The sequence below is a fragment of the Syngnathus scovelli genome, chromosome 21 (genome assembly GCF_024217435.2).
Source record: "Syngnathus scovelli strain Florida chromosome 21, RoL_Ssco_1.2, whole genome shotgun sequence".
NCBI classification, from domain to species: Eukaryota; Metazoa; Chordata; class Actinopteri; order Syngnathiformes; family Syngnathidae; genus Syngnathus; species Syngnathus scovelli.
Window position 1 is genome coordinate 3,192,504 of NC_090867.1, and position 16,714 is coordinate 3,209,217.

A 16,714-nucleotide genomic window follows, 5' to 3' on the forward strand; every position below is an offset into this window, starting at 1 on the left:
ATATCTGTGTGCGAGGTTTAGTCGCCTGGTGTGCAGTTGAGAGCTGCCAACGACATATTCTTTTTTGCCCGATCGTCCCACCGCGCTCAGCCATGTCACTTGCTGTCCTGGTTCCTCCTGCTCTCCACTTCATTGGAATACTTTGCGGATGTACTCATATACTCCCCAAACATGAAGTGAAATGTCAAACGTTGAGCCAATCAATAACAGTGGCTAGACAGAAATAAAGGTCTCCATCATTCTATTTTTTATGTGCAGGCAAGGGACGGGGAAAAAAATGGACAGATAGTGCAGTGAATCCCTTAAGAGAAGATCTGCGTCCTTCCTAAGCAAGATGATGATGTCGCTGTTGCTTGTGATGCAAATCACTGCTTTCTGTGTTGATGCTGCTCAGACTCTCAGTGCTACCTCTCTGGCCCAAGTACACACTTAGACTGATTTATGGACAAGATTTAATGAATGCAAGTGCAATGGCGCGTGTGTGCGTGTTCCATAATAGCATGTGCACACACAAAACCAGCAGCATAACACACAGGGAGCACTGAGGGCACCAATAAGAGTTCAGCACACCAGTGAACCCTCTTGCTTGAATAATTCAAATCAGCCATGTTGTGGTGAATGATGCATGGATTAAGATTCAGTTGGGTTTTTGTTGCCATCTAGTGGACAATCACGATATTGCAGGGACTCCTTGCACCTAACGGACCAAAAGGATGATGGATGACTGCAGGCCTTTACAATTCCGATAACATCTTGCGCTCCAGTGGCGCAATCGGTCAGCGCGCGGTACTTATAAGACAGTAGCCAGCGGAGAAATGCCGAGGTTGTGAGTTCAAGCCTCACCTGGAGCATTTATGTTTATTTGCAATTTCCGACTTTTGTTTACATAATGGCGATATCACTGAGAGTGGACTGTTAGTGATAAAGTCTTTGTTGATGGAGTCTATGATCGCACATTGTGCTTTGATAAACGTATTTTCATGTAAAAACATCCCATTCTATTCCATTAAAGCCTATTTTACTTCATTATACTTCACCTGCATTTTTTAAACTTATTTCATCACCTCTCTAAAACAGAAAAATCAATAATAAATCCAAACATTGCTTTTGCAATACTTGAAGATCAACTTTACCTTTTCAAGTTATTGATTGTCATCTGTCTTGGGCTTAAAAAGTCAGCCCAGCAAAGGTCAAACCACATCTTTGTTTACGCCTTCCTGCCCTTGAGTCTTCCTGTTTAGATAACGTCATCAGATCGGCGTGGGTGTGATTTTCAGCGTTGTTTTGTGTTTCGGTTTGAATTATATGTCTGATGGAAAAGTGTGATGTAATTTGATCTAAATTGTCAATTTATTGATAGCAATGTACGAATTTGTTTGAGAAACTTCACCTAATTAATATATGTGCTCCAGTGGTGCAATTGGTCAGCGCACGGTACTTAAAAGACAGTAACCAATTGAGCAATGCCAAGGTTGTGAGTTCAATCCTCACCTGGAGCAGTTTGTGTTTTATATACTGTAAGAATTTCTTGTACTAATAGATTATGACTGGTGGTTTTGTTTGTGGGTGTGAACATAAGACACTCGTTTTGTTTTATATTAAAAAAAAAAAACTGCATATTTTTTGAGTGATTTGAAAGGGACAACACAATCACTTTTTTTTTTTTACCTTACAAGTGACAAGATATCATTTTCTTCCGGGTGTTGTTGAACACACTCCAAAGCATCGCTGTCCAATCAGAGGTTTGAGCTCAATGCAGCAGGCATGTCATGTGGGCCACGCGGATTACATCCTCTAATCTGCCTGTCATGAAAATCCAACCACAGATGTTAAAAAAAAAAAAAAAAAGAAAAGAGATGATGGAGTAACAAATGTATCGATGGATGTTGGGAATACAACAAGGCATTCTATCTTCAGCTCGATGGAGAGTTGAGACGACAAAACCAACAAGTGTTAAGTGAGTGCTTGAATGCTTATCTTTTGGTTAGTGCATTTAGGAGCATCGTCATGCAGTAAGCAAAAGGATGTGGTTGCACTTAGGTTTTCGTTTGCTTTTTTAGGCGTGACGAGCAGAAGCTAATCGTCAGTTTGGGAAAATTTGTGTAGTTGAAGTAAATTTAATGTGACATTCTGAGAAATGAATGGGCCTTGGTGACTCAAAATTAGAAGGTAAATGCTGATGATACATTCAAAGTGATTTTACAAGACTGAAAAATAGAAGTCGTTAAGTAGGAAAACCCCTTTAACGCTTCAAGAAACATTTTACAGCTTTTGCTTTCATTTCTGTAGCTAGGGTGTTTGTTTTTGCAAGTAGTAACTCTTGAAACATGAATGCTTTGTTTTCCAGCTAGTAACATGGCTGAGACAGGCACCGGGAAGAAACCACCTTGGCTCAAACTGGACATCCCAATCATCCAGCTGACATCTGATGACATGTCCACACAAAAGGAGGTAAACGCAAACAAAGATTTATTGTATTTTCAGTTATGAGTGTGGTCACAGAACAAATTAAATGTAGATTTTACAAGTCTTGAATCTGCTAGCGAGATTTGAATGTAGCCTCACTTCTCTCCCCCCTCAGATAGCATGAATGAGTTTGGTGTATTGCCTGAAATGAAATTTGTTTGTTTGGGATTGTATCTTTTTTTTTTTTTTTTTTTTTAATGCACAATCAATCAAAACGTGAGGGAGACATTCAATGTACCTGATGATACGATGAGCAGGTGGTTGCAGCTGTATGCAGGAAGCCACTCATGCAGATGTCCACATTTCAAACACCAATTCTCCCTTGAAATAAAGAATACAATGTTTCAGTAAATTCATTTTTAACTTTGTTTCTAACTGGATTTAAATAACTGAGCAATAAACTATAATAGTCACCTGTGTGAAGCATCTTTATATTATTTGCTCGTAAGCAAATAATTGACATATCCCTTGGTCTTTAGACAGCATTGTAGTTGTTTGGACACAAGACGGCGCCAAAATATTACTGTTCGCAACCCGCCACTGAGAGAATATTGAATTAGAAATGTGTTGCTAAAATGCAAATATTGTAAAAATAAGATGGTAGAGAAAAAAAATTGCAGTCTAACATAGTTAACTTCAATTAGCACTTAACAAGCTAGCGTAGTGCAGGAATGAGAACGGCAAATGAAAAAAACAACCACTGAAAAGTATCCGGGGTCTGCAGGCTGCATGCCCCACATCTTTTCAGTAAACTACAATGCAACATGAAAAATAAAATAGTGTTCAATACTTCCAGGACTCAAGTTGTTTTAAACCAAATTCTAAATTAAGACATATTTAAGCTAAAACATGTTGTTATAACACATTATTATTGTTTTACATGATTTTTACGAGGCGGCTCGGTGGCGCACTGGGTAGCACGTCCGCCTCACAGCTAGGAGGGTGCGGGTTCGATTCCACCTCCGGCCCTCCCTGTGTGGAGTTTGCATGTTCTCCCCGGGCCCGCGTGGGTTTTCTCCGGGCACTCCGGTTTCCTCCCACATTCCAAAAACATGCTTGGTAGGCCGATTGAAGACTCCAAATTGTCCCTACGTGTGAGTGCGATTGGTTGTCTGTCTCTGTGTGCCCTGCGATTGGCTGGCAACCAGTTCAGGGTGTCCCCCGCCTACTGCCCGATGACAGCTGGGATAGGCTCCAGCACGCCCGCGACCCCCGTGGGGACTAAGCGGTTCAGAAAATGGATGGATGGATGGATGATTTTTACGGGAGCATGCTTGCTTACCAGAATGTCTCCTTGACAATAAGATATGCGCTGCTAGTGGCGGAGTGATGTATTACTTCTGAATGGCCCATGTTTTCCAATCATACGTTTTATGTGGTTTATAGATGGATTTATGTTTTTCTGAATGATATCGGCTTATGTAAAGGAAAATAAATTCTAATTGATGTTTTAAACCCAGTCCTATAATATGACCTGATTCGCTCCAGTTTGCAAATTGTGTGTTGCAGCCAGTCAAACGCCAACGCAGTGTCAGCATGCCTGCAGAAAACCCTCAGGCCTGCCTGGCTCCCTTAGAAACATCCCAAAACTACCTCAGACCTCCTCTGGAGAGAGTGCCCTCCATCACACCATCCAAGGGGTTAGACACACACGCACATGCAACCGAACAACCTCCCCAGCTGCCAATTCCTCTCTTATTATTCACTCCTTTTCATAAATAAATCCTGCAAAAGTTTTAACTTCTTCTAAATTGTCTTGCTGCTATTGTACCACTTTCTACTGCTCCCTCTTTTTCTTCTCTCTTCCTTTGGCAACGAGGCAGTGAAAAAATAGTGCGCTTTGAGCGTGTCAACACAATTCCGCCCAAAGGCCAACAGTGGCCCAGGAGGGTGTCCACCGTCCGAAGGCGGTCGTGCATCCCCAAAATACTGACTCGCCGACGTTCCTCCATACCCAAACAGATTATCAGGTAGAGAAATCTATTTTTTTTCCTCACAAACTAAAATATCAACGAGTATCTTGGGTGATTCCAAGTATCCAGCATAAAACAAATCTTCCTGAAAGAAGTGACATATTTCCTATATGTAGGCGTCAGCGGAATTGTGTGTGTGTTTGTGTGCATAAGTGTGTGTCTCTGCGTGTCATGTCCAGGCAAGACTTGGTCCCCACCCTCCTCTTCTTCTCCTCCCTGCTATGTGTGATTCCTCGCTCGTTCCTTTTAATCTTGCTGTGTTCTGGAGTTCTGGTATGTTAGCGGCATAACTCATGTTTACACACACACACACACACACACACACACACACACACACACACACACACGCACACGCACACGCACACGCACACACACACACACACACACACACACACACACACACACACACACACACGCACACACACACGCACACAATAAGGCAAAAGCGACACACAGACCTCATTCACACCGGGGGCTCCAAAGAGGGAGTCACATTGACTTTGACGAGGAACAGAGACTCTCATCTTGTTTTGTCAGGAAGTTTAATCCTTTTTGGCTGAATTCCACACACACTTTCTCACACACTGAGACACAAAGCTCTGTTATGCTGATGACACAAGGTCAGAGCATTTAGGATCCTTCAATTCCTTGAGAGCGCATCCGGGACTACTTCATCTCCTTCCTTTTCTCAAACCTTTAATTAAATGAGCCCAACTGTGGATGTCAAACAGAGTCTGGACATGCGGTGATTATCCCCACTGGATATCAGGAAATCTGGATTTGTTTAGATTCACCGGATCTGACTTGAAAGAGTTGTTTTTGGGGACAGTGGGTTAGCCACGCTGGTAATGGAGGTGATAAAGCTCCATACTCACTGCCCCACTCAGGTATGAGCCGCAGCCAGGAACCTTATTGGGGCTCCATCAACAGGTAAGTAGGCTTTGGGACATCATATATATTTCTACATTTTCCTGGGTGATACATTTTATTAGGATTTTGTACATGGATCACGTGCGAGTGAATGTAACGTTTGCCTGTTGGTGCTTGTGTGCATAATTGCTCATCTAAACACCCACAAACGCATAATAGATTCTAAAACCTCCATTCATGACAATAATTGTGTTTATTTTGAATATGGTTCATCATGGTATGTATTCGCATTCAGTATTTTTGACTAATTATGGTGTGGATAAGATTTTTAAGTTGTTCCTAGGCTCCTCCAGCTGGAGTCGTTCACCAGATGATGGCTGTGTGTTTATTACTGAGTGTGCTTTTCTCCAAACATTTCACCACTATGGCGTCACAGTTGATAGATACACATAGGTAGACTGTATATACAGTGGAATCTTGTTTTTGTGGTTTGAAAGTTTCCACTAGGTCTGACTAGAATCGAAATACACAAAAAAATCCCATCACAGGAAGTTTCTTTCCTTTTTTTTTCAGGAGTACGGCGGACTGGTTTGGTGTGAGCAAGGACAACAACAGAAGCCAGCGATGGAGGAGGAGGAGCCTGCAGCACTGTGGCCATCTCTATGGGGGTCTAAAGGCTCAGGTGATGAGGGCCATGGAGCTACCCAGCCAGGAAAACCTCTCCCTGACAAGGACTGAGACTCCCCCTCCCCTCTGTCTCCCACCCCTCCACCCTCGTCACCATCACTATGGCATGCGGAGGGTAGGCTTTTTTTTAGTACCTCTTCAGTAGACGCCATCAAAGTAGGAAGCAAGTTTGGTTAGTTCAAGTAATATGTGTAGTATTAGTAATATGGAATCACATTTTTTTTGTGTGAATGGTTAAATGTTGATCATGATATTGTAAATGTATTGTGTGTGCACAGGTTGTAGACCCCCTGGCTCGCGGTCGAGCTTTCCGCACGGTGGAAGAGATTGATGGCATTGGCGTGCTGCCAACTCTCCCCAACGCCTGCGCTGCCTCCCTTTGCTCATTTTCCAGCTCGCGTTCGGCCATCAGCAGGTTGCCACGGCGACGCAAACGGGAGTCAGTTGCCGCCATGAGCCTCAAAGCTGCCTCGGCATTGATGAAGGTGCTTTGCAAAACACATTTTGGTTCTTCAGTTGTCCATCAGGCAAATATATTTAACCGTTTGCGTGGACAGGGGCGTGTAGTTGGTCAAAGCGTGACAGGACGATATCGCAGGCGGAGTTTTCTGCACCCCAGTTTTTTTGAAGATGACACAGTGGACTTCCCTGATGATTTGGACACATCTTTTTTCACTGGAGTGAGCACATATACAAATGCTTCCTGTCAGAAAGTGAGACTTGCCTGACTTCGTTGTCGTGCACTTCAGGAGGGTCTGCCAGATGAGCTCTCCAGCTATGCAGATGAAGTTTTTGAGACAGCATCAGAGGCCGCACGCCATCATCTTGATGACGGCGATCTCACTGGAAGTGCGCTTGATAGGAACGAACTGGAGAGGAGTCACCTGATGTTGTGAGTTTACTGTAGATGTTCTAAAAAGTACAGAAAATAGATGAATGCATGGCGCTCTTATTTCCAGGCCGTTAGAACGAGGATGGCGCAAAGTTAAAGACGGCTCACTTGTCCAACCCAAAGTGCAAGTGAACCAAGAAGTGATGAGTCAGCAGCGTGGGCAAAGGATCACAGTACCTGTCAAGAAGCTGTTCGCCCGAGAGAAGAGGCCTTACGGGCTCGGCATGGTCGGCCGTCTCACCAACCGAACGTACCGAAAGCGCATTGATAGCTTTGTCAAGAGACAGATTGAAGACATGGACGACCACAGGTACAAAATACCCACAAAATCTACTTCTCTTTTTTAAAAAAAATATTATTATTATTATTATTATTACTATTATTTATTTATTTATTTATTTATTTATTTATTTATTTATTTATTTATTTATTTATTATATTCACCAGGCCGTTCTTCAGCTACTGGATCACTTTTGTCCATTTACTGATAACCATCCTGGCTGTCACTATCCATGGCATCGCTCCTGTGGGTTTCTCACAACATGAGACTGTGGATTCGGTCAGTAACATGTTTATATAATTGACCCTAGGAAGCATTCAGTGTAAAATAAGTAAATGCTAATTTTAAAAAAAAAATACTTTTCAGGTGTTAATGAACAAGGGTGTATATGAAAATGTGAAATTTGTACAACAACAGAATTTCTGGATTGGTCCAAGCTCAGTGAGTACTTGGAAGATTTTCAACCTATACTGCATTGATTATTTTAAAGCTATATTTTATATTCCTATTTTTTTTGGAAGGAAGCGCTAATCCATCTGGGAGCCAAATTTTCCCCTTGCATGCGTCAGGATCAAGAGATTCACAAACTGGTGCAAGACAAGATAGTCAAAGAAAGAGAGTCGGGCTGCTGCGTGAGAAACGATCGCTCGGGATGTTTGCAGACTTTGCAAGAAGAGTGTTCGGTTAGTGCACTTATGACCTTTTCTGGATAGCACCTTACCTTTAATGACAATAAATACTATTTCTGTTTTCTAGACCACATTGGCATTATGGGTAAAGTGGCCTCAGCATCCCAGTGCTCCTTACTTGAACGGTAAATTACGTCAATATGGCGCAGTTTGCCATCAGGATCCCAGGTAAAATCAAGTGTGTATGTTATTATTAACATGGGTCACATGTTTTTACCTAGAAAGAAGTAAACAAAATTTTTCACCCCCCCTCCACCACATCTATTTTGTAGGATTTGCCAGGAACCTGCCTCTGTCTCGCCTCACGAATGGCCTGAAGACATTACCAAGTGGCCAGTGAGTATGGAGAATCTAGTGGTAAAAATAAAAAATAAATAATAATAAATAAATACAAATAAAAACAATCATCATGATCAACATAACACCTAGAGATGAAACACAACTGTGTTTTACTGTTAAAGTCAAATATAACTGAGCTGCACATAGCGATTTTTTCCTTTACCACTAGAGGGAGCCCTTAACTACAGTCCAATCTATGTGACCCCCAGGTTTGCACGCGATACAGTTTTGTGAACCACACCAATCTTCCCCACATCGATTGCACCATCACGGGCCGGCCCTGCTGCATTGGAACCAAAGGCCGGTAAGGATCCAATGTGAATCTGTATTTAATATTTATTTGTATTATATGTTCCAAGTCTTTTATTGGTGTTGTTTATTTACTCTAATTATTAATATTCGAAATTTAACAATACCCTGACTAAAGCAATCCTATTTGCATACTGATTAAAATATTATATTTCATAGATGTGAAATCACTTCCAGAGAGTACTGTGACTTCATGCACGGCTACTTCCATGAAGAAGCCACTCTCTGCTCACAGGTAGACTACACATACACTAGTAGATTTGTTTAAATTGTTTTTTAAAACAGCAACATGAAGTTTAAGTTAGCCTCAAATTAGCGCAACCATTCTTTCTCCACTAGGTGGCGTGCATGGATAACGTGTGTGGCCTCCTGCCTTTCCTCAACCCCGAAGTCCCAGACCAGTTTTCCCGACTGTGGCTGTCCCTCTTCCTTCATGCTGGGTGATCTTACACCCTCATTGGTTAATCTTTAAACAAGCCTAACTCTGCATTACTCCAAAAAATATTTTTATCATTATCCTCTGTAGGATTCTTCATTGCCTGGTTTCAGTGTTGTTCCAAATGACAGTTCTTCGAGATCTGGAAAAGCTAGCCGGCTGGCTGCGGATCTCCATCATCTACATGCTTAGTGGCATCACAGGCAACTTGGCTTCTGCTATTTTTCTGCCTTACAGAGCGGAGGTACAGAAATAACCTTTTTCAAGAAGTGTTATGTAGGCTGAATGTCCCAATACTTTTGTCTTTGTCCCACATCTCTTTCTTTCAATTAGGTGGGTCCTGCTGGCAGCCAGTTTGGCATCCTGGCGTGTCTCTTTGTGGAGCTCTTTCAGAGCTGGCAGATCCTGGAGAGGCCGTGGCGGGCGTTTGGAAAGCTGATTGCCATCTCTGTATTCTTCTTCTCCTTCGGATTGCTACCTTGGATCGACAACTTTGCCCATGTCTGTGGTTTTGTCTCAGGATTCTTCTTATCATTTGCCTTCTTGCCGTATATCAGGTGAATGATGATGTTGCACTGATAGATGAAAAGATTCCAACTACAGATTCATATATGTCATTCTTTGCTGTTTCAGTTTTGGACGCTCAGACATGTACCGCAAGAGGGTCCAGATTTGTGTGTTCCTTCTGGTTTTTGCGGCTTTGCTCTCCTCATTGGCAGTCCTCTTCTATGTTTACCCCGTGAAGTGCGACTGGTGCGAGTACCTCACCTGCATCCCAATCACGGACAAGTTTTGCGAGAAATATGACTTGAACGCAAAACTCCTTTGACCCACGTCGGGTTGCATTGCAGCATTTTGACATGACATGACATATTCTGCTGCAGAATAAGACTTTTTTTTCAGTTTTCATTTGCTTGTCAGCAACAGTTTGAACCATTCTGATCCAAAAATAACAAACAAATGCAATTTTGAAGATGTATATGAACATAGTAAATATTGACTTTTTTGCACTTATTTTTCCAATAAAAAATATATTTCAGTATAGAAGTGTGTGAAATATTCTTCAACAAAGTTAATGCATCAATTCATTCTTCCCATGCAACCTCAAAGGAAATAAACTAATTAAAATATCGTGCAGCTCTTTTCTCTTGGACATTTAAATAAACATTTTACTGAGCTGAGGAAACACTGGCACCAGAACTCCTGACTCATTGTATAAATGCCATGTGAATGATAAGGTTATTGGCATTCAACTGTGCACTCATTAATCATGAGACCCTTAAGCACTATCAGAAACCGGCTGAGCGTTTCACGCCCATTGGTTGCCCCGTGCAGCTTTGCAAGATAGCAGCAGTTATCTGCAAAAACCTACTCTGCAAAACTAATTCCTGAGCACTATATATTTGCTCTGCATGTAATATTTGACGTCTTGGAGAAGTGAAAGTGAATGTAGAAGAATCGTCACCTAATCGAATAAAAGTTACATGAGCTCGATTTTGGTCAGATATTAATTTTCATATAAATACAATAATCACAGAATCACAAATTTTTATTTGTGGAGAGTGGAGATGACTTAACCACCTAAATATAAACTCCAGTTTCCACATTGTGTCACATTGACAAAATGGAATCCACATGCAAATAATGGACATCATACAGAAGATAGCATTCAGCCCCCACCCACATGTTGTTCTCTGATAACACAGTCAAGGGAAAACACCCCCACTACTTTGCACCCTTTACTACTACTTCTAGTTTACTTCACAAAGAAGGAAAAAATTCATTCTCTTTATGAAATCTATGTGTTTTTTTCCTCTCATGTGCAGTATCTCACAATGCTGTCTAAGAAGGAGAAAGAGCTACTTGAAAATGAATGGGAGCAACTGACTCCTGTGGCTGAATATATTGGAGCTGATGCGCTTCTTCGGTAAGTTCAAAATTCTAGGTCAAGAAAATTTGTGTGATACAAAAACATAAGGAGAAATTGTGTGGCAGTGATATTGATGTCAGGATTTTAGGACCTCCTGGAATTTGATCTTAAAAGTGTTAAATACATTGGATAAATACTGAATGGCTTTATATATGCTTCAGCATTTATTTTGAAATTCTTGATAAAGGCATTTAGCTCACTGGAAAGGTTTATTCGCATACATTTATTTAAAAATAAAACATTGCTAGTAAGATTTTTACGTCAGGTTATGCTAGCACTAGCATAAAAGCTAGGGAGAATGTCTTCATTGTAATTGTCTGTATCTAATTAAGAATGAATTGATTTTTGTGTATTTCGCATCAATTTAGGAAAAGTCATAAAATTTTAAAGTGAAAGAATGACATGTATTTTGACAGCTTCAAATTGAGCTAGCTAGAATGTTGGGTTAAGATGGAGCCAAATAAACAATTGATCCTGCTTGTTTAAAAAATATTAAAAGCATTCCATATGGTTATAATTATGATTATACATTGATTTGTGATTTTCAGAATGTTTACGACCTTTCCCGGCAGCAAAACGTACTTTTCCCACCTAGACATCAGTCCAGGCTCCGATCACCTCTTCATCCACGGGAAGAAAATTGTCCAAGCCATTGTTGAGGGGGCCCAAAACATCAGCAGTTTAACAGAAACTCTGGCACCACTTCAGACTTTGCACGCCTACGTGCTGCGGATAGACCCGTCCAACTTCAAGGTGACCTCATGACCTCATGACTTTTGATTATCACGCATTGTTTTACCTCACTCTTTTTCTTTCTCTCATCTTCTCCTGCAGAACTTTTCCCACTGTATGCTCGTGGCCTTAGCAGTTCACATGGGTGAAGACTTTACAGAGGTTTTGCACGCCGCAATGGACAAGTACCTCTCAGCTTTTGCAGCGGTGCTAGCAGAGAAATACAGATGAGACGCACAATATACAGACCATTTAATCTACAGTATTTATGTATTTGTTATAATAAAATATGTGAAAATAACACAGTGTGTGTACTTTCTATTCTCAAATCAGATGGCTGGTATTTATGTATATGTCACGCCCGTGCCACAGCACGCTCGGCCTGCACTTCGCTCGGCCACACCCCTTTCGTTACCGTAATGTCTGTCACCTGCTTCCTCTTGTTACCCTGTGTATTTAAGCCCTGCCCGTGTGTTTCTCCCTGTCGGTGTCTACTGTTGTGTCCATTACTGTTCGTGCCCAGTGTTCCTGTTCTTGTCATCTGGTTTTCCCTCGGTCTGTCTGAAGGCTCACGGTCAGAATTTTAACCTTGTCCAAGGGGACTTCATGTCGGTCAGTCTGTCTGTTTTGCTGGCCGTGAGTCTCCCTCCCGTCTGTGTCGTCGGTTCCCCACCTGCCTCCCTTCCAACTCCTTTTCCCTGCAATAAATCCTGGTTCAAGCTGCATTTGGTCGCCCTGGCTCAACTCATTCCTGACAGTATACACATTTTTATAATAGTAATAGTATATAAATAAGAGTGGATCTCGATTGACTCATTGACTGAGAACTCCGATGGACAAATTGGGAATGAAAACAACATGGAGGATAAAAGATTCTGAGACGCAAGCTAATCCCCATCCAAGATTCCTTTCTTAATATGTACCGTATTTTCCACACTATAAGGCGCACCGGATTATAAGGCGCACCTTCAATGAATGGCCCATTTTAAAACTTTGTCCATATATAAGGCGCACCAGATTATAAGGCGCATAGAATAAATAACTCAACGTTGCTCAAACGTTAATGCAATCACAATATAGTAACACTCAAAATAGTGAAAACAATAACAATATATCAATAACTCAACGTTGCTCAAACATTAATATCACACAACACACAAAATAAACACTTAAAGCTTACTTTAATAAATTAGTCCTCATCCACGAATCCATATTTTGAGAAAAAATTAATTGAAGGCTTTTAGGTGCGCCTTTTAGTGCGGAAAATACGGTTCAGTAAATTGGTGATCTGGAAAGAGTGTGTGCATTTTCTATAGCCATAACATAGAAATAAACAATTGCAGTAATTTGAGCTTTTATTTCTTTTGGGAGAAGACAAACATATGGAAACACATGTCGAATCCCCATTTCCAGTGTCTGGGTTTAGTGGTACTGCCTTCCCAGAGCAGACACAACCACACTCAAGAACTTCTGCCAGGAGGCCTGGATGTCTGGGCCGAAGCTGGTTCCCATTTTGGCGGCAATGACGATGGTCAAACAGTCAGCCAGCAACTATACAGGGCACAAATAAAACAATCAAATTGAGATTTATGAGTGTGATGATTTGTTGACTTTTTTTTTTAGATGCTATTCGTTACCTTGAAGTTATCGGGATCCACATGTAGCTTCTCAGAGTGCAGCGTGCTCAACTCAGTGTAGGTCTCCTTGATGTTGTCCATGTTCTTCAGAGCCCGGTCCAGACCGTGCAGGATCTTGGTGCCGTGCTCTGCGATCCTGGGATTGTTCTTGATGGCCTCGGCGTTGTAGAGGTTGCCGAAGGCGCCAAAGTATCTCTGGGTCCAGGGGTAGACAATCAGACACCTGTAAGACGGACAAAATGTGGTCAGGTGAAGATTTGCACGGAATTTTGTTTATATGCAAATATAATTGAGTCCCAGTTTTACCTGGACAGAGCCTTGGGGCCATCAACATCGTAGTTCAGGCCACCCATGATGGTGCTGATGGCAGCACGCTCTTGATCAGTCCACACAACCATGTTGCCGCTTGTTTGTTTTGGTTCAAGCTTGAAGAGAAAAAAGCTGAATAGAGTTGGAGAGTGACGAGGTGGTCTTTTTAAATGTCTCCAAGGTCTCCCCACCCAGAAGGAGAAGCCACTATGATAGGCTAGAGATGGAAAGATAGACCACAGACTCTTTCTAGAACTTTCTGGATGTTTCCACACGGACTTTTATATTCATATATTGTGTATAAAAACGTTTAAATCCAAGTAAGTCAATCAAAAACCCATAAAATGGAAACTAATTAAAAGTTATTTTGTAAAAATTGAAATGTTTATGTTTAGATTTTTGTATGAATTTATAACATCAGCACATATTTGTCAGATCCCACCCTGTATCATCAAGTGGAGTAATGTGCACTTTTAATTTCTGCTGGCTCTAAAAATATGATCATTTTTAATTTAAAAGAATGAATTAGTCGTCAGAAATGAATAAAGCATAACATTCATCGTCATAATTGAAACATTTTGTTTCGGTTCAGGAAAGCAAAAAAATAAAACAACTTTAATATGACATCTAAATGAAGAAATAATAACATGCTGATAATACAACATAATATTCCAGCATTAAAAATGGAATTTTGCACAAAAGATCTCATTGGCTGGTTTATTAATCATTACAGAAATAAAATCATAATGCTAATTCCCAAGTCTGTTTATATGTGTATGTGGTGAACTAATCAATTTGACACTGTCTTTATTTTTGATTATGATAAAAATATGGACCCACATTTTATGAGGATTATCAACTTTCCATTGATGTAAAATCAAATGATAAAATGTAGTGTTATGTCAATGGAAACAGTTGAAAACAAAAAAAAAAAACACAAATAAAAACATTAAATCATCTATTCTGTTCTCTAAATGACTGCAACAAATGACAATATTTATCGTCTTTTTACTTTTTACCATAATAATTTTAACAGATTATTCTAATATATATGTTTTTAGAGATCAATTATACGCATCAGTTATCTAATTAACTAAGAATATTCAGATACGTCTTTGGGCTTTTCATGTTTGAATGTTATCTCGAGAAACCACACTGGTGTTATCTTCAGGAGCGCCCCCCTCCGCCCACTAATCCATTGCCAAAATTCACATATGGTATTCTTAGAAAGATACCACATGGTTGATAAAAAGGTTCAATTTTTGCAAAGTTAAAAGGTAAATGTTTTAAAAATATAATGCAAGAAAGAACAGGAATACTTAACAAATACAACAAAGATGAAACACAGAAAAGATTATGATAGTAAGCAAGTCTTGTCAGACATTTATTCCATGCAGCAGTGTCAATAAATTATATATAAGCAGTTAAAAATGTAAATAAGCACAATGATTAATTGTCAATACTGGAGTGACAGCTATACATTGTTATTGTTTTGAACAGTAGAGGTTGATTCCTTTATTGTTAAGGTAGACTAAAAATATTTTAATTTTATTTAAAATAATATCTCTAATGTTTCCGAAGTAGAAAGAAATGTCAGCTAACTTTTACCTGACAACATAAACACACAGTTAAATGCAGCAAAATATCAGCCAAGTGATGAAGTCTATCTCATAAAACTCATAAGGTAGCACTGTATCACACATATCTGACATCCTTGCATGATTTAAGTGATTTTTTTAATTTTATTTTATACCGAAATGTGTACTCGTCCTGTGCGTTGGGTGGAGGTGTGAAACGGTGAAGTTCTGAAGTAAATGAAACAGATATTCAAGCTGTACACACACCTTGGTTAAAGTACAAACGATTGAATTATTTACAGTACATGTCGAAAGGCATATTAAATTTCATATACAATCCTGGAACATTCTATCAACTTCGCTTGCTCACTTCTGTTCCACATTTCAAACACAAATCATATTTTCATTGTGGCGTTGTCAGTGTTGGCTGGGAGGAGGATCAGCCAGGTCTTTGAATCCAAGTTTTTCCAGTGGTTCCTTTGTCATGAGTTGACTGAAATAAAAGATGAAAGTACACAGAATATTTTAATTAATTGAGCATTTCAGTAAAGTAAAATGAATATTGAAACCCACTTTTGCATGCGGCATTCCAGGTAGGTTTTGGATTGAAGTCGGCATTTAGAATTGTCAAAGCTGCTGTCTTGTAAACATTTCATGAACGTCTCCTTGAAGGTTGTGCACTCTCCTAAAATACAAATAATAATTAGCACTAACACCACCATTAATATATTGTTTGTTCTCAGTCACATTTACATGGACACGTTTATTTGGATTAAAATGCTGATCCTGATTAAAATGCTTCATGTACCAGGACAAACCCATTCCGATTAAGATTCTATTCCGAACGAGATGATTGGTTTAAATCAATTGATAATCTGATCGGCGCGCATGAAAACAAACCGTCGTTACTGCGCATGTCTGTGACGTCAGTATATGACGTCGATTAAGACCGGAAAACAGTCGAAGCAGAGCGTGCAAAAGACAGCGGAATCGGATCAATATTATCAGTGCCCATGAAAACACAGCATCCGATCATAATTTTAATCCAAAATTGTGTCCATGTAAATGTAATGACCCACATGTAAACACATCACTGGCTGTCATGGCATCCAGATTAGATCTGAGTGGCAAAGCTAAGCATGAAGAAAGATAATAACATGTTAAACGATGTGTGACGTACCAAAGTGATCCAGTGGGAACGACCCTTTGTCAGGTGGTCGAGGTTTAAAGCTCTTCGACCCGAAATTCATTGCGGTCGACATGTTTTATTTTGGTACGGGAGAGATAGTCGCAATTGTGACGTCATTGCGCGTAGTTATGACCTGCAACACACAAAGGCAGACATTTTAGTCGAGCCTTGCAAAACCGATGACCTTCGTCACAATAGGAATTATAATAAAATACACTACAAAGTGCACAAATGCATTGCACTATGCTACGAGATGTTTTAAATATTCTGTCGCGTTGGCTGACTAATATTACAACAAAAGTAATGATAATTTTGGGATCCAATACAAAATTTTCAAATCACCTACAGGCTCCATGTAATTTCATTATTATTATTATTATTATTATTAGTTGTAGTAGT

At 40.2% G+C, this 16,714-nt stretch overlaps 4 protein-coding genes and 2 non-coding genes across 13 annotated transcripts; 4 read left to right on the forward strand and 2 right to left on the reverse strand.

Annotated features, from left to right (window-relative positions):
• Positions 1 to 757: 757 nt before the first annotated feature.
• Positions 758 to 851, forward strand: trnai-uau (transfer RNA isoleucine (anticodon UAU)). The gene is made up of 2 exons: positions 758 to 795; positions 816 to 851. It is a non-coding gene; the product is annotated as a tRNA-Ile (tRNA).
• Positions 852 to 1,405: 554 nt separating this feature from the next.
• Positions 1,406 to 1,499, forward strand: trnal-uaa (transfer RNA leucine (anticodon UAA)). Its single transcript has 2 exons — positions 1,406 to 1,443; positions 1,464 to 1,499. It is a non-coding gene; the product is annotated as a tRNA-Leu (tRNA).
• Positions 1,500 to 1,740: 241 nt separating this feature from the next.
• On the forward strand, positions 1,741 to 10,073 carry LOC125991096 (inactive rhomboid protein 1). 8 transcript variants are annotated; one of them, XM_049758645.2, is made up of 20 exons: positions 2,011 to 2,169; positions 2,348 to 2,451; positions 3,976 to 4,106; positions 4,290 to 4,436; positions 5,883 to 6,111; positions 6,275 to 6,481; positions 6,554 to 6,676; positions 6,746 to 6,888; positions 6,956 to 7,198; positions 7,336 to 7,447; positions 7,535 to 7,609; positions 7,690 to 7,851; positions 7,925 to 8,025; positions 8,130 to 8,214; positions 8,406 to 8,500; positions 8,665 to 8,740; positions 8,845 to 8,945; positions 9,032 to 9,185; positions 9,275 to 9,498; positions 9,575 to 10,073. In XM_049758645.2, exons 1-20 carry the CDS (start codon positions 2,142 to 2,144, stop codon positions 9,768 to 9,770), a joined length of 2,736 nt encoding a protein of 911 aa, XP_049614602.1. In that variant the 5' UTR covers positions 2,011 to 2,141; the 3' UTR covers positions 9,771 to 10,073. The 8 variants fall into 8 exon arrangements, with proteins under 8 accessions (XP_049614608.1, XP_049614602.1, XP_049614603.1 ...); XM_049758646.2 differs by having other exon boundaries at positions 8,130 to 8,193; XM_049758647.2 differs by lacking the exon at positions 6,554 to 6,676.
• A 555-nt stretch (positions 10,074 to 10,628) lies between these two features.
• hbae4 (hemoglobin alpha embryonic-4) lies at positions 10,629 to 11,904 on the forward strand. The gene is made up of 3 exons (XM_049758729.2): positions 10,629 to 10,868; positions 11,420 to 11,624; positions 11,706 to 11,904. The coding sequence occupies exons 1-3, from the start codon at positions 10,777 to 10,779 to the stop codon at positions 11,832 to 11,834; spliced, it is 426 nt and encodes a 141-aa protein (XP_049614686.1). The 5' UTR covers positions 10,629 to 10,776; the 3' UTR covers positions 11,835 to 11,904.
• Positions 11,905 to 12,940: 1,036 nt separating this feature from the next.
• Positions 12,941 to 13,712, reverse strand: LOC125991132 (hemoglobin subunit beta-1). Its single transcript, XM_049758728.1, has 3 exons — positions 13,547 to 13,712; positions 13,241 to 13,463; positions 12,941 to 13,154 (listed from the first exon to the last, which is right to left on the reverse strand). The coding sequence occupies exons 1-3, from the start codon at positions 13,636 to 13,638 to the stop codon at positions 13,026 to 13,028; spliced, it is 444 nt and encodes a 147-aa protein (XP_049614685.1). The 5' UTR covers positions 13,639 to 13,712; the 3' UTR covers positions 12,941 to 13,025.
• Positions 13,713 to 14,903: 1,191 nt separating this feature from the next.
• Positions 14,904 to 16,448, reverse strand: cox19 (cytochrome c oxidase assembly factor COX19). The gene is made up of 3 exons (XM_049758735.1): positions 16,307 to 16,448; positions 15,700 to 15,811; positions 14,904 to 15,619 (listed from the first exon to the last, which is right to left on the reverse strand). The coding sequence occupies exons 1-3, from the start codon at positions 16,386 to 16,388 to the stop codon at positions 15,544 to 15,546; spliced, it is 270 nt and encodes an 89-aa protein (XP_049614692.1). The 5' UTR covers positions 16,389 to 16,448; the 3' UTR covers positions 14,904 to 15,543.
• Between the last annotated feature and the right edge of the window lie 266 nt (positions 16,449 to 16,714).